Below are 27,934 nucleotides of genomic sequence, written 5' to 3'. Positions count from 1 at the left end.
CTCATGGCAGACATCACTAATCGATCACAGCACTCTTCAGAGAAGAGACTGGATGGTTCTTTGTTGCAGGCACCAACCATCAATCAGGATGAACCCACGGGATGAATCTTGATCACCATCCCTGCACTAAATCTCTTCTAATCCTTAAACACTAGAACTAGAAAATGATGTTATGTCATGGGTAATCTCATTACAGACATCCTTCACTAAGTTCTGCTTCTGTTGTCTCTTTGGTCTTCTTTCCAAGACTTAGCAGCCAAAGCTGTGAGATAAAAACTGTTACAGAGGCTCTTCACTCAACTCTGTACCTGAAGCTTTGAAAGTGACCTTCTGCTTTTTTTTCCTTCTTGAGCCTCTTTACCTTAAGTTCTCCATTCTGGAAACTCCTCCTGGGACCGACGTGCGCTGTACCCTCTTATGGATTTCATCAAGGTAGAGAATTCTATTCCTTTTCAAATACTTTGAGATCATGGAATAAAAGGCAGCCTGGGGAAGTTCAAAGATATTTAATTATTACCCTCCGTTCTTTTGAAAATTATTAAAGAGTCCAGAATTAGAAATTCAGATTTTCTCCAGGCTCCTGAGAACAAACAGCTATCTTATAAATGACTTAATGTGTCTGTTTAATGTACACAAAATTATCTCTCCGGAAAACGGATTGTTTTTCGTGTCACTTTGCATCTTTAAAATATACCACCTATAGCAAAAGGATGGGGATTCAAAGACTGACAAAATCTACAGCAGAAATAATTAGCACTAGCGGCCAATTCTGAAAGAAAGTTAAATGAAAGAGAAACTGGTTACTTATTTATTTCTGTTCTCTCATCTTAATCTCTCCATCTCAGCCCACGGAGGAAACACAATATATCTCCGTGCTAGAAGGGTGTCTTTCCAAATTGCCTCTGCATGGTTGGCTCAGTAAGAGAACCCTTGAGCCCCTGCACACAATTCCCCTGGGTGACGGGGGGGGGGGGGGGGCTTCGAAACCACCTCCAGCACTCAGAGTCTCTGGGACAACAACCAGACAAACTACGGCTTTGCAAACTGGGCACAAAGGCAGCGAAACAATGATGTTTTGCAATTTTGCAAACAGGGAAGGGTTCAGCCCTTCCTCCCAAGCTATGGATGGTCTTTCCTTAAATCATGTTAATTAAATTGGAAATGCTTGAAATAGTCCACTGAGGGTGTGTGCAGTTGTTTTCTAAGCTCGTCTAAGAAGTTAACCTGAAATGAAGCTTCATTTGGGAAATTCCCGCAATATGAGATCTACTGGTCTCCCACAGCATTCTGCACCCTGGCTGTAAATGTGGAGGCTAGCCTATCTAGGGGTTAGTTTTGGTAGCCCTCAGAATCTGCTATCTTATTCCAGAAATTAAAAATGACTGTGGCCACCATAATGTGCCCTCCTCCTTCAGCTCCTCCTGGGTGTCTCAGGACATTTAACAAAATGTGCCTTTTGTTAAATGTTTGCAGGTGCAAAGACTTGGAGCTGCTTCTGCCTCTGGAGGAGAAAGAGGACTGGACTTTCAGGACCACGATGCCTCATTTGCTTCCACAGTGATGGTGGTCACAGCTAAAGACAGTGGCCCATCTTATCCAGGGTCCCCTTAAGCAGAGGCTGTTCAGCTGCAAGGAAAGCTCTTGGAGTAGATGTGGAGGTGAGCAGGGCTACCCCACCTAAGTTGGAACATGATTCCTTCAGAGGTGATGGACTGCATGTGGCCCAAGAAGGGGTTCCAAGGCTGAAAATGGGCAAGAGGCCAGCTCTGAGGAGGAGGAACTGCCCCTTGGGGTGGGGCCTCTTCTCACCAAGTCCATGGCCACAGTTCCCTCTAGAAGATTCTACCTAGATTCTTCCCTTCTCCTCTTCCTTCTCTTCTACATATTAAGATCTTCATGGAAAAAGTCAGAAGGGAAAAGAATCCCAGGTGGTGAGCCAGAGGCAGCAGCCATATCTCACAGATCCTTGTACGCCATGGAAAGGGCATTAGCTTTAGTCTGAATGGACAGCAAGCCCAGTGGAAGCCATGATGGACAGCCCGAAGAGCATCCTTCTGCTCTCCAGATGCCCCAGCATCTGAGAAAAGGAAGGCCTGTCCTCATTCCGGGCACAAGGCCAAGTGCATAAAAGCCCTGAGATACACCTTACTACCTCTCCTGCTTGAAAGACAGCAAGAAGAATGAGAAAACAGAGACACATTTGGGGCTGCCTGAGAATAAAATACCGGCACCCTTGTCCATGGCGACACCAAAACCTTAAAGAGGGAATTGACTCATCCAAGGTCACCCAGAAAGGTGACAGCAGAGCTGGGATTAGAACGGTTTTCTGCTGACCACAGTTCCTCAGATATGAGTGATTCTCATCTCTACGCTCACGTCCTGAAATGATCTCACACACTGTCACCAATCTCTGAGGCCGAGAGAGACACACAGCATGACCCTCCAGGAGGAAATGGTTTCATATCCTTCTGATTTGAGACTCTTCCTGGAGTGATCTGAGGTGCCTGAGAAACCAAGTTGCCTACCTCCTAGTTCATAGGGAGACGATACCATCATGGCCGAGCCCTGGGAGCTCACGCAGGCGCCTGGGTAAGAAGTAGCTCCTGAAAACAGCTTCTTTCCTTTGCAGGGATTTATCTTCCACTCCTGAGGGATGATCCCAGGTGGACAGCTCTCTCAGTGTCTGGCTGATATAATTAGCCCATGATGGAGGCTCCAGCCAATGTAGTCACAACCTGGCCCTTTGCTCTAGAAACAAGAGGAAGAGCCCCTCCTGGTGGGCTTCCCAACCCCACACCTTCCTGGGAAAGATAGAACTCAGAGGCAAACAAACACAGCAGGTTTCAGCAGCTGCCAGGGACCCAGGAGCCTCTGTCCCCTGAAATGCCACCTTCTTGAGATTCTACCTGATTCAAGCTATTGTTAGTATAAATGAAGACAATTTGAAGAAGCGTACTGTGGGATCTTCTCATCCTCTCCCCTGTTCAAGGAGCTCTCCCCTGTTTCCCTTAGGAGAGTGGCTTCATCAACAATCACAAAAAGGCTGGGACACATAAAAAGGGAATGAGAAATGTAGTCTCTTTGCTCACATAGTCTGGAGACCATTCCAGTTTGGGGAAGGGGATGTGGCTTCTCAATCTTTCTGACTAACCTGCCAGATCCTCTGTTTCTCATCCTTGAAGAGAAGCCAGTATGCCCTGTCCATCTGCTTTCAGCATGAACCCACCTCCAATAAACAAGAAATGCCCAGAGGTCTGCTGGCCCCAGGGAGAGGCACACTCAGTTTTAAAGGTAACCTCCAATGCCCAAGGACACACCTGTGCCCTTGCAGGCTGGCATGCTGAGACCCAGGCTGCCCTCAGAGGCTCCAGGCCACGATCCTTCACTTTTCCTTCCATGTCAGCACAAGGCCAATTTCATGAACTAAAATTAACTGGATGAGCAAAACGATAGCCCTAGTGCTTAAGAGGCTGGGGTGCATTTAATTGAGTTTTCAAGTGTCCTAATTCCCTAAGACAGAGCAGTGACTGTCATGTCCCAGTTCCCTCACTACTCAAACAGGAGAGAATACTTCTTACAAAATTTTTAGGGCAAATGATGGCTTTCTTTTGGTTGTTTCCCTGAAATTGTTGTTTTTCTGGAAAAAAAAAGCCTTATTCTGGACCCAGACCCTAAAAATGGGGCATCTAGTGCACCAAATTGGGATGTTCAGGGCCCTCAGGCACGAGTCCGTCTGCCTCCTCCTAAACATAGCCTAGAAAACTAAACTTGGCAGCATCAGCCTGTGTGTGGTCCCAAGTGTGACTTTCCAGGCACGTGCTTCCCGGCAACAACAGAGGCTGATGGCTGTCATCGTCTTCATCGCTATTTTTGAGTCTCCCTGCAAAACAAACTTTATCACAGCTGAAACGGAGGTTCTTAGGAGAGTCTCAGCCCACCAAGATATTTTTCTGACAAACAGACAGTGCTAAGCCATTAGCATCCTCGAGAGACCTTGCAGAGAAAGCTAAGTATGTAAGAAAACTACCAGCCCAGCGTGGTGAGCGCCAATATGTTCCATTTCCTGCAGGGGGCGCCAGTTTTTACTGGCGGGAGGAGAGGAAGGCTAGTTAACATTAATCATACACACATAATTTACTGAGGCTCCTGGGATCCAGCAGCAGGAATGCACAGGATATGAGACCAGGATTAGAAGACTCCTAGGCCTGTTCAAAGCACTGATGGATAGGTCATAAGCTCTGATTTATCACTAACCTCTCTCCCAGACACCTCACCACCCAAAAGCATTCTAGAAAATGCAAGTATGACATTTTCACTTTCAACACTTTGCATGACTGCACTTTTCAGAGTTTGCAGTGAAAACCAACAGGTGTCTGACGGGCTCAAAGGAGATGTCTCAAATGCACAGGATACTCTGAGTCTTTGTCTACTGGTGGTAGCACACACTCTCCCATCTCCTTCTAACAGATCTGTGCTTATTACCTGCCAACAAGGATGTTAAACACACCTCCCCATAGAGCAGTAGTAGCACGCCCTCTGAAACCAGCCTGTCTCCGCCTCGTCAGCCTCACTCCACATCCCAGGGAGGACTGGGTGGGTGCAGGGACCATGGTGAGCTCAACTGATCCTCTTTCCACAAGACTCATCTGTCATCCTGCCAAAGTGTTTCCTATGACACATGCCCCACAATGTACAGCTCTAGGGAAAGCCCAGCCTTGCTCTGGCCCTGGCCATCTCAGAGAGGCTACATGAAGTGAGAATTTCCTGGCCCTCTTGACAATGATGACTCAGACTGGCATGAGCCCGCCACAGCAGGGACGGGGCTTGGGTGAGCCTGATGAAGGGCACACACAGAACTAATATCACCAACTGGCTGGACACCAATCACTGCCTGCCCAGGCCACCCAGAGCCTTTCAAATGGCCATGCCCAGAGCTCCTCGGAACTCAGGGTGGAAGTCAAGTTTGGTGACGTCTGAGGGCTGCTGTCTCTCTGCCCAGGAAAGTATTTCTTCTCCACCCATTTCCCTTGTGGGTCTCCACAGGAGCCTGCTCCTCCATGACATGGCACCTGGGCTCACCCAGCCATGAGAAAAATCCTAGTAGCCAATATTTCTTAAGCACTAACAGTCCACAGGCACCATTCTAAACATTTCACCAACTTATGAACTCCTCACCATAACATTAAGAGGCAGCGCCTGTTATTATCCCTATTTTGCAGATGAGGAAACTGAAGCATCAAGGATGAAGCAACTGGGCAGGATGAAAGTCCCAGAGAGGACGCCATCTGGCGGTGTCTCCCTGCTTTAGCACGCATAGCAGCCTCTGTGTGCCAAGAAGCAAGCTGCTCCTTCCCCAGGATGGATGGCTATCCCAGGAGAGAGGAGAAGCAGGAATTGGAGATTTGTCAGGTGCAGAGGGCTTCGCCTAGCTTTCTCGTGGGTTCCAATTAGGAGAAGAGGAGCCAGATGGGAGCAGGAGCCCAAGTTCAGATGATGCTGTGTGGCAAAGGGCAGGGCTCATCCCTCCCGGTCCAACAGAGGAAGCCTACCTGGCCTGCTCAATGCAAAGCCCCTGGCAATGTTCTATCTCATAAGGTACCACTGACGGTGTGTTACCTTGGAAACAGACATGGACTGAATCAATGGATAAATGGATATACATGGATAGATGGACAGATAAGATGGAAGGACCAAGCAAGGATACACCCTCAACTGGACACCCCAGAGGAGAGGAGTGACAGTAGCACAAGCCCTTTCCAGGGGGACCCAGAGGCCCCATAACCAGATACTGATGGCCAGAATGAAGCAGGCTGCTCCTAGTCCAGAAGCTATTCCTCCCTCCACAGCTACCTGAGGACTGATCTCTGAAACTTCCTTTTGCAACAGCCCTGGGGAAGGTGGGAGGAGCCAACATACGAGCTAGAAATAATAACAGCTGCTCTTTGCGGGGGAAAAAACGGGCAATGCATGCACAGTGCGGGCTTGGTCAGGGGTGCTCTATGGCAAAGACAAGACCCTCTGAGCTGCTGGGACCTGTGGCTTGGGGACTAAAGGAGGGAAGGCAGGTGGATGCAAGGATTTGACCCTGCTACAAAATTCTCAGAAACACTGCCTCAATATCAGGAAGTGTAATGTACTCAGCCCGTAAGCTGAGGCCACCTGAGAACCTGCTATGAACAGTGGAGGGTCTGCTGGCTCTGGCCTCTGTCTCCTCATCTCTACCACAGGACTTAGTTGAACCTGTGGAAGTAAATGCCGGCCTACCTCTGTGAGAAGGGGCTAGATGTCATTCACCTTGAGCCTGGGTAACTTGGGGAGCAGGCCCCATCCACCACTTAGGAAAGAGAATCTGCAGTCACAGAGGCGGTGGCAGGCTTTTTCTCTATGGGGCCAGATGGGAATTATTTTAGGCTGGTGGGTGTCTTGGACTGTGGATACTACTCAACTTGCGTTGTGGTGAGTTACGCAAGCAGCCATGGAAGGTATGCAAATGAGCGAGCATGGCTGGAGTCCAATAAAATTTTGTTTATGGACACTGAAATTTGAATTTCAGATAATTTTCACATGTGATCAAATATTCTTCTTCTGATTTTTTTTAAACCACTAAAAAAAAACATGAAAAACATTTTTAGTCACAAATAGTAAAAAAGAGGCAGCGAGCCAGGTGGGCCCCTGGGCGGCACCCCACTGATCCCTGAGCTAGTTAATTGCCCCCCCCCAACAGGTGTTCCCTGGGGAAAGAAACCCATGGTGACATGAGAATGAGAACTGCTGGGCAAAATAAAACCTTTATTTACACTGTCCTGCTGCAGGACTTCTGTGAGCACCTATATACTGATGGGCATGGGCCAGGGGCAAGGGACAACGGAGAGGAGGCCCCGAGAACTGAAGTCTGCTCATTCTGGAGCATTTCCTGATGGAGTTCACTGCAGCCTAATTAAAGCAATGAGGATAGAGTCTGGCCAGCTGTCAGCAACTGCACCACCAGACGTGACCCTGCCCCTTTTTGAACGTCTCTAGCCACCAGCTGCTCACTACCTGTCCAGGACAGCCTCAATGCCACCGCTTCCCTGACTGGTGTCATCCCCCCTGAGTGAATGATACTGGGTCACAAATAACAAACTTACTGCAAATCTTAGTGCATCTTTCATCAGATATGAACAAAATTTTATGCTTAATAATATAAAACCTAAATACTTTCTTTGACTTCTTGACTAATAGCCAACATATGAACCCCGTATCTACACACAGGATACAACGAAGAGCCATTTTTTAAGTCCTGATAGGGAACTACCAAGTGGCTCCTCTGAGTCAGTGCCTTCCTTTAGGGTGTTAACTCAAATAAAAACTTAACTCCCAAATGACACAAAGAGCAGGACACACCTGCCCATGACTGGGGCATTCTTACACAAAAAAAAAACCCTACAATCCTATGAAACCTCTGGTCTTTCTGTTATGTAGAGGATTTGCAGATAATATAAGAAATGTACATAGAATTGCCAAAACCATTTAAAAAAAAAAATCTCACTGATGAGAAGAAGAGAGTGAAGTGGAAATGTGATTCGTGTGTCAATTTACCATCAGGCAGCACTGTAAATGAAAAGGAAAGATTGCTAATGAGAAATGCCACCAGCACAGGAGCCACCTCACAGGAGAAATGACTGCAATGAATGTCACATATTTGATTAAGCATGTGCCCACATGTACCTCCATATGGCTTAACTGGTCCTATTTCACGGGCAAACAGCACAGCAGTGAATGCACAGCTACTTAACACTATTAAACCAACAGGATTATTCCTATTTGAAAGATGTATTTGATACATATTTTCTTTAGGACCCTGGGAGATAAGAATAAAATGGTTCAGACTATGCACATAGTGTTAATGTAAAATGCTACATATGCGACATATTTAGAAAGATAAAGGGAGAGACTGGTGTTTTCCTTCTCTTTATGTTGATAAATCATCCCCCCAAACATTAAAACAAGTAGCAAATGTTTTCAGTCCATGAAATTAGGCACGTCTGTTTCCTGGAGCAACATTCAAATGTAGCCCAGGAAAGTAACTAAAAACGGTGATTCTAAAGGCCTCCCTCAAGGAGCCAGTGGGTGAGACCAGCCTTTGAAGAGAAGTAAAAAACAATGAATCCATCAAGGGGTTGAGGCAAAGTCTAGCCAGGACAGATATGGCTCACACCTTGAGATGAGGCTGCCCTTAACCACAAGGCAGTCTTCCTAGAGAGAGAGTGGCTCTGAGATCAACATGGAAATGAACATGTATATTCAGAAACTAGGTACTTAGTGGAGATGGTGTGTGTATTTGTGCCTGTGTTTACCTGTGTGTGTCCACAGCTTTCCCCTTTACAAGCAAGTTCTCTAGTACTATCATTCTTGTGCTAGATAATCTTTAAAAAAATTCCCTCCTCTCTCAGCCCCTACCTTTCAATATCTTTATAAAATAAGGGGGAAAACTGAACTAAGAGTCTGCACACTATGGCTTATGGAACAAATCTGGCCCACCACCTATTTCTCGAAATAAAGTTGTATTAGAACACAGTCACACTGTAGCTGTTTGCTTTCAAACCACAATGATAGAATTCTGTAGTCATTAGAGTCTCTGTGATTCAGGAGGCCTAAACTATTCACTACAGAAAAAGTTACCAACAATGAACTCAAATATCTGTTGATTATTTGTTTTTTGAGTCTCCAAAGTACAAACTGCACAAAAGCCTACCCCATGTGTTTCTTGCCCTCTGTACCATCTCATTCTTAGAAAGGTTTGATTTGGCTCACAGAACTGGATAGAGCATGAAACCGCATGCATGTAAATTTCAAATAAGAGTATTAGGAAATCAGGGCAATGCAGAGATGAGAGAAGAGACGGAGGAAAGCAGGGGCAATGTGAATGCACAGCACAAAAGCACCAAGATGCCCTTACTTTTCCATGGGCCACCAACTTGGCTCCCAGCAACCACCACAGGAAGAGACATAGTCCCTATTCTAATTCAGAATGTTTACTGGATGTTCACCAAGAGGACCATGATGATCTCTGGTGCAAAGAACTATTTATTCTATGAGTGTTTGCACAAAATGCATCAGGTGAATTGTAATGAAGCAAGACATCAACAACCTCCAAGCTGTTGGGAGGAACTCTGGTAACACTGACACATGGATTCAAAGTCTTCCATTGTGGGTCAACTCCAGATCCTAAAGTAGAAAACCCCAGAAATTCTACGACGTTCCAAAGTTCCAAAATAAGCACATACTATCCTAAAGACGTCCACCAGTAACTGCTGGGGACTGGTTCCAGAAGCTCCTGTGGATACCCAACTCCACAGATGCTCAAGTACCTTGTTTAAATGGTATAGCACTTGCACATGACCCCCACACATCCACTCTGCCCCATATGCTTTCAATCGTCCTAGAATACATGTGATACATAATGCAATGCAAATGCTATGAAAAAAAAATCACTCTACAGTATTATTTAAAAAATGACAACAGGAAAAAAGATAGTATACATTTGGTATAGATGCAGTTTTCTTCCTAAGGTTCTTGTTTTGTTTTTTAATACTGGGGATTGAACTTAGGGGCGCCTAACCACTGAGCCACATCCACAGCCTTTTTATATTTTATTTAGAGACAGGGCCTTGCTGAGTTTCTTAGAACCTCGCTAAGTTGCTGAGGCTGGCTTTGAACTCGTGATCCTCCTGCTTCAGCCTCCCTAGCCTCTGGGATATACCACCACGCCTGGCCTTCCTCACTATTTTTCATACATGTCCGCTAAAATTCATGGATATGGAACTTGTGGACATGGAGACCGATAGAACTTTTATTATCAGAAAACTAATATTCTGTAAATTAAAGAAAATAAAGGAAGCAGCACCCTTGATAGCCTGGTACTTCTTTGATGTAGAATCTGCGCCAAGACAAGACTCCATCCATCCCAGCCTAGCTGTTCCTATGCGGCTAAGCTGGGGCCAGGATGAGACCAGGCACAGTGGCTATTCTGAGACCTGTAGCCCGGGAAGGGGGTGGGGGGGAATTTCATCACTTTGGTGATGAGGCTCCAGGTGCTGACTATAAAAAGCCCTGGTGAATGGCGATGATCATTTGTCATCTTTTAAATGGAGTGCCACAACTTTACATCTAGTTCAGCAACATGAGTAATCCCCAGCCTGGAGCCCTGATGCTCACTGCTTTAGGCCCCGTGCCTAGCACAAAGCCCCGTGCAGGTCTGAAGTCCACATTCATCCAATGACTGACGTGCCTGTCTGAGAGACGCTGCGGATATTCTGGGGTTGTCCTGCCAAATTCTTCCCCAGCTGGGCCTCACCTACAATGTCCCAGCTCTCACCTGTGATAATCAGTCAGGTGAGAATAGGGGCCCAGACATGGGCACCGAGCTCCTGAGAGTGCATCAAGGAAAAGACATTAAAAATTGAAAAGGAAAATTCTGAACAGCCAGGTGTCTCCTCTTGCTCTGGACCCATCATTGCAGGGATAAACATTTGGACAGCTCAAGACAAACACAGCTTGGGGTTCCTAACAGGCAGCGCAGCTTCCTCTTGTGTGCCGTGACTGCAGCGTAAAGTGTGTTCTGTGTGCAAGCAAGGCCTACAGGCCTAGTCTCAGGCAGCTACCTCCTGGAACTCGAGATCCTGACCGCTGTACAGCAGGCCTGCTCTGCTCTGAGGGCCCAGCAGCCCCGGCAGGACATTCTCAAGGGGACCTTCAGAAAGCAACTTCAGCTGGCATCTTGGGAAGCCATAGGCAAGGGGGCCAGGGCAGCTCTGCTTCTACATGCAAATGTTAAGAGGGTCAGGCCAAGTGGCCTGAGGAACCAGTTGGCACCACGGGGGTAACGTCAAAATGTCACAGCCAAAGCAACAGCTGGCAGTGGCTTGGCAAAGAAAAGGCATTATCTTCAGCTGAAGGCACAGCAGGCTGGGAGTCTGGAGGCCCACAGTCACCAGGCTGGCTCCGTCACCTTTGGCAAGTCAAGGGCCTCCCATGCTTTGGTTTTCTCGGTTGTAAAGAGAGATGGGTTCCTGGGGAAGGCTGGCTTGCTTCCTTGTGAGGAGCCCCCGTAACCCAGCAGCAGGGCAGGAAATGCAGGATGAATAAAATGACACAGCATGCCCCATCACAAGAGGCAGTCACATCGAGGGGGCTGTGGGGTGTGCGTGGCACCAGGAATCCCACATGCACCACATCACCCCATCTACAACTCGGTGTTGGGTAAGGCCTTGCCTCTCAGGAGCCACGGCCATCCCCCTCCCTGGGCTCTCACTGACACAGGGCTCACTACCCTCACCTGTCCTAAGACCTCCAACTTCCACCTTCTCCCTAGGTCTCTCCGTATCCGCCTACTGTCCGTATAACAACCCCTCACGGTACCTCTCCCTCAAAATCTCCTAGTCTTTTATACCCAGCCCAAATTCTCCAGCTTGGCCTTCGAAGACCTGACAAGCTGTCTCCAGTCCCCTTCCTGATCTTTCTTGCTCTCGAATGCCCTTGTGTTCGTGGCCCTGGGCCTCACAGGTGGGGTCCCTTCTTCCTGCAATGTTCCAGGCTCCCCTCTGCTCCCCCAGCTTGCTCACTGTGGAAGGATTTCCTCTCTTTTGACTTTCAGGATCCTAACTCTCCTCTCAAAGCTCCACTCCAGAGCTTTCCATCTCACTCAGTATTCTTCTCAGCTTCTGGATCCCCGGAGAGGTCCTCGTTTTCGAGCTTTAAGGATCTTCTTTTGGGGGGTATCTTCTGGACCACCAAGTGTGTGCCTGGTTCATTTAACTTGGAGGCCTCCTCCCTGGGGTCTCCTGCCCCCTCCTACAGCCTCCCCAATACACGAGCACGCACACGCAGCCTGGACTCCACATCTCTCCCCATGCACTCTTTCGGCCATGGCCATGCACGGTGCAGTAGAATCAGGGTTATTCCCTGTATCCCACAGGACTGAGAAGACACTTGACCCAGAGTCAGAACTTGGTACCTCTTGGCTCATGCTGATGAAGACAATGAGCACTAACTATGAGGGTCACATGTGAGGAGGTCGTGTTCCATTGCACAACCAAGCTGCCTTCCCTTCTGTGTCTGCCATCACCGTGTGCATTGAGGGCACAGCCGCCATCTTAACCACATGAATGTCAGACTGACTCCAACCTTGGTATCTCCCAAGCAAACTTCACTCACACACAGCCCAAAGGAGCCATGGAGGCCTCGCCCAGGAACCAGAAGGGAGGATGACGATGGCCACACAGCACAGCCAACAGGAAGCACCTGCACGTCCTCAATGGACACGCTCTCCCCTAGGCCTCCCCCCTCTGACCTCACCGGCTTTTCTCTCCTCCTCCCAAACCCCGGCCTTGCATCTCTCCTCTTCCTGACCTGTCCTCCATGGGTCTCTATCAGCCATGACTTCACAGCCACAAACCTGACAGTGGCTCCCGCAGTTCCCAGGGCCCTGTCCCCCAGGGAGGCCATCTGGCCAGCCTTCTTTGGATTCCTGGAGCAGGGAGTTCAACATCTCCTCCAAAGGTCTGTGAGGGGTTTATACCAAGCACAACGCAGAACTCCCCCCAAGAAGGATGAGTTAAAGTCTTGACCCCTCGCTCCGTCCACAATCACCTCCTCCCTGAGACTCTACAGAGAATCACAGAGGTCATAAGACCCATTCCCAGCATCCCTGGCTGACCTTGGATCTCTGAGCCTCGCTCTGGGACCAGGAAGGGTGGCCCCGCACCATACAGCTTCTAGAGTCACAGAGAGAAGTCACCCCGAAGGCATCGTCCTTCTCAGGGAAACTCCCGACCCAGAGCAGACTCAAGAAAACCAGTGATCAGGGCAACCACAGCCGGGAGACCCCTGTTGCCAGAGCCTGGGCTTGGCAGTGGTGGCCGTCTCGTCCCTGAGTGCCCAGGTATTCGGTCACTCTAAACCTGTCGCACCCATGATCCTCCCCTGAAACCAGGGGCTCACAAGGCCAGTCAACGAAGCCGAGCTCTGTACAAGCAGATCAGAGAGAAGCAGGACTCGCTGCAGACAGGCTTCGGCAACTTTGGCATCTGAACTAAGGGCATGTGGGCAATGCTCCAAGCACAGGGGTTGTGCACAGCTTCAGCATGACCATGATGGTGAGTGTCCACCAAGGGCAGGATCCAGTTCACACAATGCCTAATAAGACACTGCCCCCAAAGGAGCTCACTTCACTGCCCAGCCGTCAAAGGACAGCAGTGACATCCCCAGAAGGCCACATGCACACACACATACACACACACACAGCACCCTGGACCCTGGGTGTACAGGTCCTCCATAGGCACCTGGCATGTGTTTCTTGGCCCCGCTTTGTGCTAAGATGGTCCGGGTGTGTGTTTTTGTGTGTGCGTGTATGTGCGTGTGTGTGCACCTGTGTGTACATCTCTCCTGCAAGCAGATAAACTTAAAAGTGTGCCCTCCAATGGGCTCCCAGCCCAGGCTCTGCAAATCCCTCCCGGGCCACCAGCTTAGCTGGAGGAGGCCCAGCAGGACACCACATCTCACAAACAGAGCCATCAAGGGCACAGGTGAGGCCTCCTGGCGTGGGGAGGCCGGGGACTCACCAGGACTCTGCCGGTCAGCGTCTGGGCGGATATCATCACCCCGGCCCAGTCCTTCACGGAGGTCATCCAGCCGACCTCGGCTGCCACCGCCTCCTCTTTCTCGTCCACTGGCTTGAGAGTGCCATCAGCCTGGGTGGAGCCATTGTTAATCTTCTGGGCCTCCTGGCAACAGAGAGAAGGAGAGTTGGAACCTAGGGAACAACTGGATTTAAATACACCCCTTCCCACAAGGAATCGAAGCCCAAGGGTGGCCCCCACTGAGGTGGGGAGGAGGGGTGGGCGAGGGCTTCGACTTTGTAACGATCAGTTTTTAAAACGTCTTTTCTCAGCCAGGGCGCGGTGGTGCATGCCTGTCATCCCAGCAGCTCGGGAGGCTGGGACAGGAGGATCACAAGTTCAAAGCCAGCTTCAGCAACAGCGAGGTACTAAGCAACTCAGTGAGACCCTGTCTCTAAATAAAATACAAAATAGAGCTGGGGATGTAGCTCAGTGGCTGAGTGCCCCTGAGTTTAATCCTTGGTGCCCCAAAAATAAGCAAATAAAAGTTTTTCCTTTTAAAATACTTTTGCAAATGAGACATTATTCTCTGTCCATTTTAAAGAGAAAAGCCCCCAACCTCAGGAGGAAAAGCAACCTGTCCAGGGTCCCAGGGCCGTGGGAGAGAGCTCGCCTGCCCAGTCTTTGTGATCCTTGCACACCAGTACACTCACCTTCTTTTAAAGACATTCCCGTCTCTTCCTCTCCGTCTACGTGATTCAAAAGGGACTAATGGCCTCACACTGTTTCAGTCAGTCCATTCTATTCTCCTGGTAACAGTGTCTGGGCCAGGGATGGTCATGTGACCCATGCTCACCCAATACAACTCAAACCCAGAAAATTTGCTGGAGAGAGTAGAAAAAAGCAATCCTTCTGTGAGAATAAAGCCACTGTGGGAGGAAAGTAGAAGCTATAGGATATCAGTGTCATCACTTGAATACCTGGATCCAGCTAGGCCTGAAATCCATAACAGACCTTTTCGGTTTAGGAGAGAATAAATTTCCCTTTACAGCTTAAAAAGTTCCTTAAGATAAAAAGGCTGACTTTATCAGATGACTGAACTCCACACAGGGTTCTTGATTATACAAGTTTGCACACAATATGCTCTCTGCTGGAACACTTTTCTCCCATCAATGCTTGGGGCTTGCTCCCTCATCTCCTGAAGTGCTTATCTATCCCCTTCTCAGTGAAGTCTTTTCTGGCTACCTTTTTAAATTGCAAATCTTTCCTTCTATGGCACTTTTCTGCTTGATTTTTCCACACAGCACTTAAAACTCCTAATTCACTCCACAATCCATTTACTCTTTCATTTACTGTCCGCCCCCCACCCCCCACTGCTGTGGCCCCAGTACCTAACAGAGTCCCTGGCACAAAGTTGGTTCAATAAGCATAAAGGAATGAGTGAAATGTGTATCAGCCCTTCATCAACTGTACAGCCTGGGCTGGGGCTGCTAGACTTAAAACAAAACAAAAAAACAGGGCATCCAGTTAAATTTGAATTTCAGATAGACAATAATATTTTTAGTTTAAGTATGTCCCAAATATTGCATGGGACATACTTGCACCAAACTTTAGTATTTATCAAATTTGCAAATGTAACTGGACACACATTGAAACACCCACTGAGATTATGACTGCCATGATGATGTGTAAAAAGATGACAGCCAGCAAATTATATTCATCATTTAAAACCCTGGAGTTGATTTTCCAAAGCAAATCCTTGGGCCTTGAAATATGGGGAGTATCAGAGGCAGAGGTGAAAATCTTTGCATGGGAGGACTTGGGGCCAAGTGAGGCCAGGGGAGTGCAGAGGCCGGTGCGGAGGCCAATGGGGAGGCTGGTGGGGAGGTGCTGAATGAGGCAGCCCAGGGCTCGGCCACAGCAGGCAGGAAGCTGCTCCTGATGGTGCTTCTCCCCTCTGGACGCCCTGGCTGGGGCAAGCTGGGGATGGGAGAAGCTGCACAGAAGGCTGACATTTGCTTCCAAGTGTGTCAGGCCCCAAGGACTAGAACAATCCCAGCAGGAGCCTGGGAGGGGAGGCCACTGGGTGGGCATCTTTGAAGGTCACCTGCTGACCGGTGTGGCACCAAGCCTCTCCTAGACCAGTCTTAGTGGCCTGTTAGGCCATGTCCCAGTCTGTGAGACTCAGCCCTGTGAGGCTGAACAGGTGGGTCTCGAGGGAGGAGGGAGGTCCCATCCATGGGCAGCCATAGTAACCAATGGTGCAAACCCAGAGGGCAAATCTAGCTCTCGTGACTCTGTGGGACCTCCCCTGTAAGGGACAATCCTGCCCGCTCCACAGGCACTGGGGTTAAACAGCACCCAACGGCACATAATACATGCTCAACCCATTGGTCCCACCACCCCTTCCCCTGCCCACTCCTGGACACTGCAGAGGGGTGGCTGTCCACCTTGAGCTGGTACCTGGGGCCTGGGGAAGGCCTGTGAAACACAGGGGGCTGGCCACGCTGGAACTGTGCTTCTACCCAGTTCCCAGGCAGTGCCCATCCGCTGACCTGGGGACCCCATTCGGGGAACCACACCCTGACCATCCTGGCAGTGCCCGAGGAGCCCTGCCTGATCTGAAATGGGACATGATGGTACCCAGCTGTCTCCTGGCCTTTTCCTTCCTCGGGGCCTCCTGCTTCATTCAGAACTGGACAGCTGGGGGGAGAAGGCCCTCAGAGCAAGGCCCTGTGCTTCCCCCCCCCCCCCCCCCCCGAGTAAGGCCCACCAGGGGTGTGTCTGAACTGCTTCCTGCTGCCACTACTCTCTGCTCCTGGATTCGGGCTCCATGGCCACCTCTGGGGGAGGGAACTCCAGGAACAGCCCAGAAGGTGGGAGGCCCGATGCATCAATAATCCCCGGCGCGGGAGGCGTGTGGCAGATTGTGCGATTTTGCAGCCCTCTCACCTATTGTTTTACAAGGCATTCATTATTTTAATTACTTTATGGTAGGCAAGGAAAACAGACTGAAGGGAGATAATGCCCTTGTTATTATTTGCTTACACTAGATGTTTCCAGCTTAATTACCACGTGGGGGAGCCAGGATGGGGGAGGCACCGTGGGGAGATCTGGGGAGCAGAACCAAGGCCCTGCCAGCGGCCAGTACCCAGCCAGAGGCCTCCCCACCACCGACCTACTCTGCCCTAAGCACCTGCAGCAAGTGTCATGACCCCGTGCACCAGAGAAAAGCGGGCAGAGGCCTGGAAGGGTAAAGTGGTCTGGCTGGGGACATACAGGAGACAGGAGGGTGCTGGGGCAGAGCCCATTAGAATGTAATGGCCACCATTTATCAAGCCAGAACAGGGCACCAACAATGAGCTGTTTCCTGTGCATTTCCTCGTGTAAACCTTATAATAATTCCACAGGCAGGTGACGGCGAGCTATCCCCATTTTACAGATAACTGAAAGTAGGTGACTCAGGAGACAGAATAGAGCCTGAGAGCTACAGCTGGAGGCAGGGAGCCCATGGGGGATGCATTCTGCTCTGTCACTGACCATCTGGGTCCCCTGGCTCTCACTATGTAAAATGGGGAGACGCACACCACTCCCAAGGAGGCGCTGGGAATTTTTCTTTTTTCTTTTTTTTTCAATAACAGGGATTGAACCCAGGGGTGCTTAACCACTGAGCCACATCCCCAGCCCTATTTATTTTTCATTTTGAGTCAGGGTCTTGCTGATTCTCAGGGCCTCGCTAAATTGCTGATGAGGCTGGATTTGAACTTGTGATCCTCCTACCTCAGCCTCCTAAGCCTCTGGGATTATAGGCAATCGCCTCCACTGGGAATGTCAAAGGAGGTAGGTAGTGTACAGTGCATGCACAGGGCTCCACATGAAGTAGATACAGCCGCAGCAACATGGCACCGGGTGCTTCCTGGGGTGGTCTGTTGACCCCACATCAGCTGGGGCTCTGGGTGGGACACTGAGTGAACCCTTATTAAACCTATACAGAATGGAGGTAAACAAGTGTAGTTTCTCAAGGTGGTTTCCCTCCAACTAAGCACTTGGCCCCTGGAGGAAGTATCCTGGGTTCTAGAGAAAGGACATCCCCCACCCAAGACAACTCGGAGGGGGCCAAAGCCAAGGGCCTCTTCCATCCTTTATGGCTCTAAGTTCCATCGGACCAGCCTCCGATGTCTGAGATGGGGAGACCTAGGGCCAGAGTGAGTCCAGTCCTCCACTCTCCCTGCGTCCCCACCACACGTTGCCTCAGAAGGGAACAGTGCCATGAGTACCCAGCCATCCCAAACGTCCCACTGCCCACTGCAGAGGAAGACCGGCCACCACCCAGGGAGGACCTCTGAGCATGGGCAGACAGACTGCTGCAGTGTCAGCCAGGAAACCACCGTGTGTGCACGTGTGTGAGAGTATATAAGAGAGAAAGACCCTGCTGGCCACATGCCCTAGTTGCCCCAGTCTCAAGAGGACAGCCACCAGATCCTTAGAAATAGGTGAAAGGACACTTTGGGGGTAGGGAGAAGAAAATAGAGGGAGTGAACAGTAGAGAAAAAACATGAAGGTTTGGGGCAGTGGTTCAGGCAGGCAGGGGACTAGGCCAGAATGCAAAGATCATGCTGGAACCTTCACCAGAGCCCCCAGTCCCAGCCTGGGAGGATCTCTGAGAAAGGAGCTCAGCAGGCTGGGAGGCCCCTCTGCAGCCGTCACTCAGCTGCTGCCCCCACCCTGCCCTTCCCTGCAGAGTTTGCAAAAGCAAGCTGCAGCTGCCTCCTGGACCCGGATCCAGGCTCAGTGCCCAGAACAGAGGCAGGGAGGTTCACAGTGAGGTGCAGGCACAGGAGGTCGGGGACACTGACCAACAGAGTGGCCTGGTCCTTACACAGCCTTCTCCTCATTCCTCTTGGCAGTGCTCCCCACAAGGACTTCCTGTTGAATGGCCACAGAGGGCATCCCCTCTCCTAGATCGCCTGTGGCCAAGGGCCTGACGGGATCCCAGGCACTTGGTGCTCACCATCCTGACCACCCAGTGTTAGGTATTTGGGCATTTCTACCTGAATCTCAAGATGAAAGACCAAAGCTTGAGAAGGGACCTCAGGATGCCACCCTCCCCTGACTGCACAGATGAGAAATCAGCCTGAAGGAGAAGTCACAAGTCCGGGCCACCCAGGCCAGCTACACATAACCCCTTCCCCATGGCTGACTCTCTTATCTCTTATCTCTTGGTACTTCCTCCAACATGATTGCTCCAAATCTAGCCAAGTGACCCAATCACCCCCAAGTTGTGTCCTGTGCCATCCCAGCTCGCAACCTGGGGCCCAGGTGTTCCCAAGATGGTCTGGAGCCTTACCTGACCCGGCACTGGGTTCGGGGGTGGGGTCACAGCAGGGAGCTACTACTGCACTTGTCTTCAAAGGGCCCAGTTCTCCCCACAGTGCCCGCTGCCCTGGCCCGGCACAGGACAGCAAAGTCCCGCTTGAATCCTAGGACTTCACAGCCCCCACCCTCAGATCTTGGCGTCTATCTCTCTTCCTCCCCAAATTGGATCTAGGAATTTCAGAGCTTTGAGGTGGTAGAAAGAGCTCTGAGAATCAAAGGGAAACAAGTCCAAGGCCAGCTTCTCTTGGTGGGCTGGGGCAAGTCATTCCATTTCTTCAGATGCCCACATTCTCCTCTGTATACAGGGGTGAGTCCTCCCTGTTCACCCACATGAATCTCAAGAGCCCCCATCAGGCTACTTAAAGCACAGCACTTTCCAAAAACACCAGCCGCTTTGCCAAGGGAGGGCCAAGAAGCCCCTAATCCCAAGGTCAGAGGCCTTACGGAGCTTGGGGCTCAGCACTTGGATCCCCAGCCAGCTGCACCTCACAGGACGGACCCAGGGATCTCTGGCACCCCAACAGGATGCTCACTGCTTTGCCCTGCAGGGAGGCCCCAGAGCTGCACCCACCTTCCCTGTGGGTGTGACCTCCTGCCACACCTCTTCTCACCTCATCTGGCTTACACTTCCCCCTCTGTCACACTCGCAGGACACCTGTTGCTAATCCAGATGCCAAGGTCACACAGGTGCCACACCTGCTAGTGACTGCATCAGGGATGAGGAGGAGACAGCAGGGACAGTTTGGAGTGGGGTTCCGAAGTCCCCTCCTGCTGATTGCTGAGGGCTACCTGGAAGTAAAACTCAAGTGTGTCTGGGTTTAATGACACCTCAGTTCTGTGGACACGGATCAGCTCCTCATCCAAGATCTGGGCAGTTGTTCAAGCAATGGCCATCTGGGAGGGAGAAGCCTTTTTTTGTTTGTTTGTTTGTTTTTCTTTTTCTTCATTGTTTTTTGTTTGTTGCAGTACTGGGTCAAACCCAGAGCATCCAGCATGCTACGCAAGCACGCTACCACTGAGCCACATCCCCAGTCCTTTTAAAAATTTTATTTTGAGACAGGGCCTCTCTAAGTTGCCTGGGCTGGTTTCTAAACTTTCGATCCTCCTGTCTCAGCCTCCCAAGTAGCTGGGATTACAGGCGTGCACCCCCTCACCTGGTGGGAGAAAACTTTTAAAACACAGGCCACACTGGGTCACTACTGTGTCCTATACCCTCCTGCGGCTTCCCTCCCTCTCAGAGGACCACACAGTCCTCTCATAGTCCACCCTCCTGATCTGTCCCACTCCTGCCTGTCCTCAACTCACCATTCCAGCCTCAGTGGCCTCCTGGAGCAGCCAGAACATTCCAGGCCCACCCTGGACAGTCTTTAGGCTGTTTGCACTGGCCACTCCCTGGGCCCCAGGTGTCCGCATGGCTGCTCCCTTGGCCCCTGTTCAAACCCTCACTTTATCCGTGAGCCCTTCCCTGATCACCCTGTTGGAAGTGACGCCTGCCAAATCTGGACCACTCCCTCACCAGGTCCTCGTCCTCTCCAGAGCAACCCTACCACCATCTGGAAGCCGACACACCTTACTTCATCTTTTATTTATTTATTTTTCCTTCAGTATTGAAACACCATGAGCTCACAGACAGCACTTGAGATATTTTAGTAGGAAGGAGGCAGGAGGAGAATGCAGCCAATGGGGAGCCAATTTTAGGCATGCACAAAATCTAGACGGTATAATAAGAAGAACAATGGCTCCCATTTCTTAGCATAACCCTGTGAGGAGGTGCCAATGCCCTCGTTTGACAGATGGTGAGTTAAGCAGCTGGCTGAAGAAGACAGCTGAAATTTAAATCCAGCTGTCGGATGCCACAAAGGGATGAGTGAGTACCTGCCCTGCCACCCTCCCAGGGGCAGAGTGAGGAGAAAATGGGATAGATGAGCATGGGAGGATTACTGACCGGTGCCAAGTACCCAGGAAAAGTTTATCATCATTGTGAAACACTCACTTCACCCCACTTCTGGTACTGTGTGTACTGCAGAGACCCTTCTTTAAGGTCCCTGTGCCTTCAGAGGGCAGCTAAATCAAGGACAGAGGTACATGGTTCCTTTCTCTGTCCAGAACCATGAATCATCATCCCTCAAGAAGCAGAGCGTGGAATTGGAAATGAAGGTGTCCAAGCTGACAGGTTGCAAAGCCCCTGGCTAAGAGCTGAGGTTCTCTATGCAGAAGCCACAGGAGGAGAAGACATGGCTTCCTCCTCTCCCTTCGCACCCTCACAGGGCTTAACACCTGCTGCTCTGCCCAGTGGTCCAGGCACCGGCTGCTTCCTGAGGCAGTCTTGGCTGAGCCTTGCCTGCAGGCTCTGAGGCACCCGAGTTGGGGCTGGGGATCTGAAAGGGATCCAGGCTGGCAGGAAACCACCTCTCCTATTCCCTCTGGGACCAGAGAAGAGGATCTCCCATGCTGGATCCTCTGCCCAGGGCCCTGGCACCCTGGCATATACCCAGGATGCTCCATCCCAGAAGGCTGTAGGAGAAGGAAGGGAGAAGGAAGGAACTCCCATAAGTTCTCTCCTTGTATCTCACAGTCCCAATTTGTCCTCAAATTTTCCAGGTTGACATCAGAAAGCCATTTGTCACGAGCATGCATCGACAGGCCCTGTTCTGAGTTATTCACTTCATCTCCTGGATCTCCCTGCCTCCACCCACTGGCCACTCCCCTGCCTTGCCTTGCTCCTCTCATGGTCAAAGATGAACCCGCATCGAGCACACAGCTGCCCTCAGCTGGGTGCAAAGCAGAAGTACTTGCTCTCTTGCCAGAGGGATGGTGGCAGGGTGAAAGGTTCTGGACCTGAAATTAGAAGGCCCACATTCAAGACTGTGTGGCCTCAGCCAGTGACTTAACCTCTCTGAGCAGAGTCCCCGATGGGAAACAAGAGAGAGCAGTGAGGTAAATCACAGCTTTCTATTCCAGGGAGCCCAGCCTCCTGCAAGGTGCCCAGAAGGATCACGACAGGAGGGCAGCAGAAGCAAGGCCCAGCCTTGGAGAAAACAAAAACTTCTGCCTACAGAAGTTTCCCTACTAAGGGTTGAGGTTATGCTGCATCTGGGTGAAGGGATTTCCTGGGAGAAAAAGGTTAAAATTCCTTGAGTAAAAATCTATAGGCTTATTTTAGTTTTGTTTCAGGATGGTGCTTATTGCATTCTCTAGCACAATTGGGCCTAAGAAGACCCAGAATTACATGAACTTCAACACCTTATAGTCACCTGGGGCTTCCAAGCCCCTGTCCTGGTCCCCTTGCCTCAGGTTTTCTGGGCCTAGATGCTGGGGAAGGGTCTTCCAGACACCTGCATCTCTGATAAACAGATGAAGGGGAGACCCCTCCCCCAGCAGCCTCTTTCACCTCCTGGGTGGGCGGCCAGCTGTGGGCATTCTCCCAGGTACCAATAATCCTGCATATTAGGGGATTAGGCAGATTACCTAAAGCGGCTCAAGCAAATAAAGCAAAATGTGGGCCCGGCCAGCTGGGATTTTCATAGCTAGAGTTCTGTGAATGGAAGGGAAGAAGGAGGTAGTCACTGGGAGATTCCAGGACAGGAAAATAGGGCACAGGGGGACTCAGGTTCCTCTCTGAGCTGGAGGGTGCAGATGGCAGAGTTCCTCTGTGTCCTTGGGGATCTCTACCATCCAGCCTCTTCCTGTCTGTTCAGAGCTTCCTGTGCATGTGCTGGCTTCCCTATGCAGCCCCAGGACCTGCATCAGCAGGGGACTCAGACATGGATACAGGATGAAATCATCCAGCAAACACTCTGCTTGCTAGCTATGGGCCACATCTCCAGGGATGGGGACACTGTCCACAGATTCAGACCACAGGAGCTTACAAAGGAGCTCAGACAAAGCCCACTGCTCTGAATGTGTGTACCCAGTGTCTCTGCTGCTCCTAAGCAGCTTCGTCCTGACAAGTGTCTCCAGCCACCGCATACCAGGCGCACTGGGCAGCTTCTTTCTTAGAAGCACACGTGTGCTCTGTGTGAACAACTGTACTACAAAAGTCTTTGTGGTATAAAACGGTGACAATGGAGAAAGGCCAGGTGACCTTTAACAAGTCCGCAGCATCTCCATGCCTCCAGTTTCCTTGTCTCAGAATCGGAGAAGCTGTATTGAGGTTCCCTGGGGCTCTGTCCATCTCTGAATTGGCCTGACCTTGAGGCATGGATTCTGAATCCCTCCCTGTGCACTCACGTGTATCAGCGCTGTGACCTGGGCAACCAGCCAGATGCCATTTCCCTTGCTGGGGAGATGTTAGGGGAAGATAGGCATCCTTCTGGCACTTCTGAGAGTCATCTCTAAGGGGCTCTGCAGTCTGCTGAGGACCCAGGGCAGGGCTGATTCTCAGGAAGTCCTTGATTCCCTCCTGCATCTCGGGTCCACCTTGACTATTGAGTCCCTCTACATCAATTCATTTAATCCTCATGAGGAGCCAGTATAGTAGGAATGCATCAGGCTGGGGAAGGTGGGGTAATTTTCCAAGTTCATACCCTTCTCATCAATGGAACCGGCCTATTCTTGGTCTAGACAGAGGCCATGATTTTCTTTCTATTCCGTGCTGCCTCAGATAGGCATGATGCACAGAAGAAGAGCCAGGTTGTCTTATAAAATACTGTTTGTGCCTGGTACGGTGGTGCATGCCTATAATCCCAGCGGCTCAGGAGGCTGAGGCAGCAAAAGTGAGGCCTAAGCAACTCAGTGACATCCAGTCTCTAAATAAAATATAAAATAGGGCTTGAGCTGGGGCTCAGTGGCCGACTGCCCCTGAGTTTAATCTCTAATACCCCCCCTAAAAAAGTACTGTTTGTTACTATAACTGACACAGTCCATCCTGTGGCTTCTAAATAATAAAAAAGTCTGTAATATAGTCACCTAAATTGGATTATAGTCAACCATGAGTAGAAAGAAAGTTGGAGAAATGGCCTAGGAGAGAAGGTTCCATCGTGGAAATAAAATGACCCATTAGATATCAGACATGTTTCCCAAGGGCCACATGGGCTACTTAAAATTAACAAGTCAGTCCCCAAACTTTCAGGGCAAATGCATACATCTTGGTCAATACATCTCATTTGCAAAATAATCACCTCCTCTTTCAGTTAGCTAATGAGATGGGAAAACATGAGTGACAATCCAGAGTCACTTTCAGAGACTTAGACTTGGCTCAGCAGAGACCTCAGCCATAACTCCTCAGCCAGGTGCCCAAGGCCAGGTCCAGGACAGTCGGTTATCCTGCAGGGATGGGGAGGCAACCCACCTTGCACCAGAAGAATGACTCAAAAAGGCCCAGACAAGAAGCCATCAAAGAGATTTAGCTAGAAGACAAAAATCACATTCATTTTCCAGCTGAGGAATAAGTCAAAATCATACGAGACAAGACTGAGGCAGAGCCAGAAGTTCAGAAGGATTAAAAAGGGATAGGATACTTGAAATGCCTTGTGTCATCTCAAGGAATACTGTTAATAATATTGTGAGTTAGCACTACTATCCCCATTTTAAAGAAAAGCAACTGAGGCATGAGGCTCTCTGCAGGTCTGTGGCTAGCGCTGTGGCATTACAAATCCCACAGAGGTCCTGGGAAGGCCACACAGCAGGGTGTCCTGTTCCAGGGACTCCACACAACCTTCCAAAACAATAAAAAAAAAAATTTTAATGACATAAATCACAGAGTCACAGAATCACAGAAGTCAGGGATTCAACAGGCCTTAAAACAACCCTTTAGAAAGGAGAAGCCACATATCACAGGAGGATGGGGACACTTTCAAAGAAGAACAAGCTGTTCATAAAAGAGACTGCCATCGAGTCCCCAAGGGATGAGAGAGATGGCATGAAGAAGTGTGGGAAAGCCATGCATGTCTGAATGTGCCTAATGTGACTCCTGACCACCCCTTACCTTAGCTGTGACATCATGGGCAAGTCACCCCAGTCCCCTCCTAGCCTCAGTTTCCTCACTGAAAAAATAGGCTTAAAAATACCTTCCTCACATGGTACCTATGAGAATCAAACATGATGATCTTAAAAAAAAAAAATCATGATGAGGGGACCTATACACATCCGCCATTGTTACTAGTTTAAAACCAGACAAGGCAATGACCTTGGGCAACGCCCTGCCCACCAGGATGTTGGAACCCATATTCCGCAGATAGCAAACCTGATCTCTGTCCACTTTGTCAAAGGAGTGGCCAAATTTGGTTTCTAGGCAAAACAGACTGTGGTATGGATCTCTGAGAGCCACAGGAAGTCCCAAACCCACATGTTCATGGGGAAAGCAGAAATCTCTGCCCCACGGTCAAGTTAACGTCCATGACCTAAGTTAATGGGGAGAAAAGACAAAAGAAGGGTGTGAACGTGGCTGGAGGACAATCGTGTGTGACTGAAAGACAGGAGCAGGGGTGTTGGAGGGAGTCGCTCATCCGGGCAATGAGGCCTCAGCTCCTCCATGGCTCCTGCTTTCTCCCAGCTCCTGAAAAGCAGCCCCAGGACAGATGGCCAGAGGCAGGGCAAGGGGACAGGGAGAGAGGGAGGAGGGCCCAAGTCCTCCTGGGGGACGTGGAGGATGGGGCCCACAAGGGGCCTCCCTCTCCACAGCAGAGAGCCCTGCAGGTGGCCTCGCAGGTCCTCTGTGGCTTCCTGGGACCCAAATGGTCATGGAGCAGAGCTGCTCCAGGGTGGAGTCTGCACAATGGAGAGCGTGGGGTGAGCCAGTGAGAGACGGCGGCGACATTCTCTCCCAGGAAGAACTGTCCTTTTCTTTGACATTACTTCGTCACTCCTTTGTTGGGTATTAACATGCCCTTTGAATGAAATGACAATGATGGCTGAGTTGGCATTTGACAGTTTCTTTTTTATGTCCTTGCTTGTCAAAATAAAAAGCTGGCAGCCCTGTGATACGCTCTCTGTTTTTTAAAGTTTAATTGACTGTCCCAGGAAAAGTCTAGAGAACACTCACCTCATCCAAATGCCGCCCTTGACAGATGGGAAAGGTAAGGACCCAAGACACCACCCTCATCCTGGCCATGTCCCCTACACGGAGCCCCAACTGGGTCTGTCACATCAGCCAGGGCCAGGGATGCAGGCCCTCAGGGCTCCAAGACTTGGCAAATACCAGCCCACAGGCAGGGGAAAGGGACACTCTTGTAGAGCTCAGGGCCATGCCAAAGGGCCCTGAATTCCTGGCATCTAATGCCCTCTCTATCACTACCTCAGGAAATGTGCAAAGCTAAAACAACATCCCTGAAAAGAATGCCACTATCCCTGTGGCCCCAAGCCACCATTCAGGGGGAAACTAGGAGGAAAAACTTCAGCAGCAGACAATAGGTCAGATGAACGGCTTGTGGTTGAATATTATCCTCCAAGTCAACAGACAGAAGCAACGTGGAGAAAAAGATGAGCAAATCATGAACAACCTAATTCCAAGCCACACTCCCAAACCAGATGGAACACTTCCACCTCCTCCCCTGGCTGTGCTGGTCATGGCTCTTGCCCTCCATCACATGTGTGTGTTCAGAGCCCAGGACAGTGCCTGGCGCACAGTAGGCACAGTTGGCAACACCCCTCCATCGTGTGTTGAATGACTGAATAAACCCTGCTGTATGTTCTGTGTTTTCACTCTTTGCTCATATTCTCTGGAATCCCCAAGTCCTGCCAAAGCCACGCTGTCCAAAAAACAGGTCTCAAAGTGCTCAAGGTCTGGTCTTCAAGGGCTCCAGCCCGGGCCCACCCGCTGCCCTCCTGGCTCCCTGCTGGCACTCTACTATCAGACTCCTCAGACCTGACTCAGTTCTCCTGACCTCCAGACCTCTGTGCTGGCCATTCACTCTCCTTGAGATGCCCTCTGCATCTTGAGATGCACCATCTTCATCCTCCCTGGTGGAATACAAGGGATCTGGTAAAGTCATCCCCCTGGGCCACATCCACCACAGCTCTGTGTCTTACCTCCATACCCAAATCCGCTCCCTATCTCAGCACCGGACAGACAGGGGCTGGATGCCTTGGTAGTCTTTTTATACTTGCATGTCATATCAGCCTCATTAGCCTGGAAGTTTCTCGAGGGAGAGTCCTAATCCTTTCATACCCGAAGTGTCTGGCATACAGCAACGTGATTAATAGATATGCACCAACTGAGTGAATTAAAATCCTGCTCATAGGCACTAGAAAAGCAAATGCCATCCCCAGAGGTGAACATCTGGTTAAGCCAGGCCACTCTGCACAACTGGCAGCCTGACCCGGGGCCTGGCTCTGCAGATGCTCTTTCTGGGCAGCTACGTTTTCAAATACAAACCCCAACTCCCGAGCAAGATCAGATGTCATGGGGCTTCTGAGAGGCACATGCCTGACCAGACACGTCAGTCAAAGAAAGATGAATGTTCTTGTTTACAAAAGGAATCATTTGGTTCCAGGAAAATTTCCACCATGATTTAGGACCTAATCCAGTATGCGCCTATAGACCTCACTGGCTGAACATTTTTTCTGCCTCTTCCATTTGCTGAACTTGGATGGAGTTTGGCTTCAGGACAGAAGAACTGTCGTAATTAGCTGGCTGGACTGCCTTCCTTGAAGTGTAACATGACCTCCATCTGGGAAACCAAGGCCTAGCAAGACAGGACCTCGGGAGGCAGAAAGATGGCAGGTTACTGGACATACAGAGGCAGTCAGGACCCACTGCTCCAAAACAATGCAGCCCAGGCAGCAGGAGGCCAGAGCTCAGACCTCCAAAGTCTCCAGAGTTCAGAAAGTTCAGCTGCCTGAGCTCCGGGTTCCCACACATCCTAGCTTGGATCTCAGTTTCCAACAGAGCAGACAAACACAAGAGTGTCCTGACCAGCTGCTGATGGGGAATCAAAACAGTAACTTAACAGCCAGGGCTGAGGACAGGGGCTCTCCATTGTTGTGGGGTTCAGAAGGCTCCTTCTCCTTTTCCTTCTGGA

At 50.2% G+C, this 27,934-nt stretch overlaps 1 protein-coding gene across 4 annotated transcripts in view; it reads right to left on the bottom strand.

The window, feature by feature from the left end:
- Positions 1–27,934, bottom strand: part of Kcnma1 (potassium calcium-activated channel subfamily M alpha 1) — a 706,297-nt gene that overhangs the window by 485,875 nt on the left and 192,488 nt on the right. For all 4 annotated transcript variants that reach the window (XM_027931402.3, XM_027931380.3, XM_027931382.3 and 1 more), the window contains exon 2: positions 13,602–13,763. In XM_027931402.3, the coding sequence (XP_027787203.3) occupies positions 13,602–13,763 (162 nt within the window). The remainder of the gene's footprint in view (positions 1–13,601; positions 13,764–27,934) is intronic.

The sequence above is a fragment of the Marmota flaviventris genome, chromosome 4 (assembly GCF_047511675.1).
Source record: "Marmota flaviventris isolate mMarFla1 chromosome 4, mMarFla1.hap1, whole genome shotgun sequence".
NCBI lineage: Eukaryota > Metazoa > Chordata > Mammalia > Rodentia > Sciuridae > Marmota > Marmota flaviventris.
The sequence above is the reverse complement of the archived record's forward strand: the minus strand, read 5'-3'. Positions and strand labels throughout refer to the sequence as shown.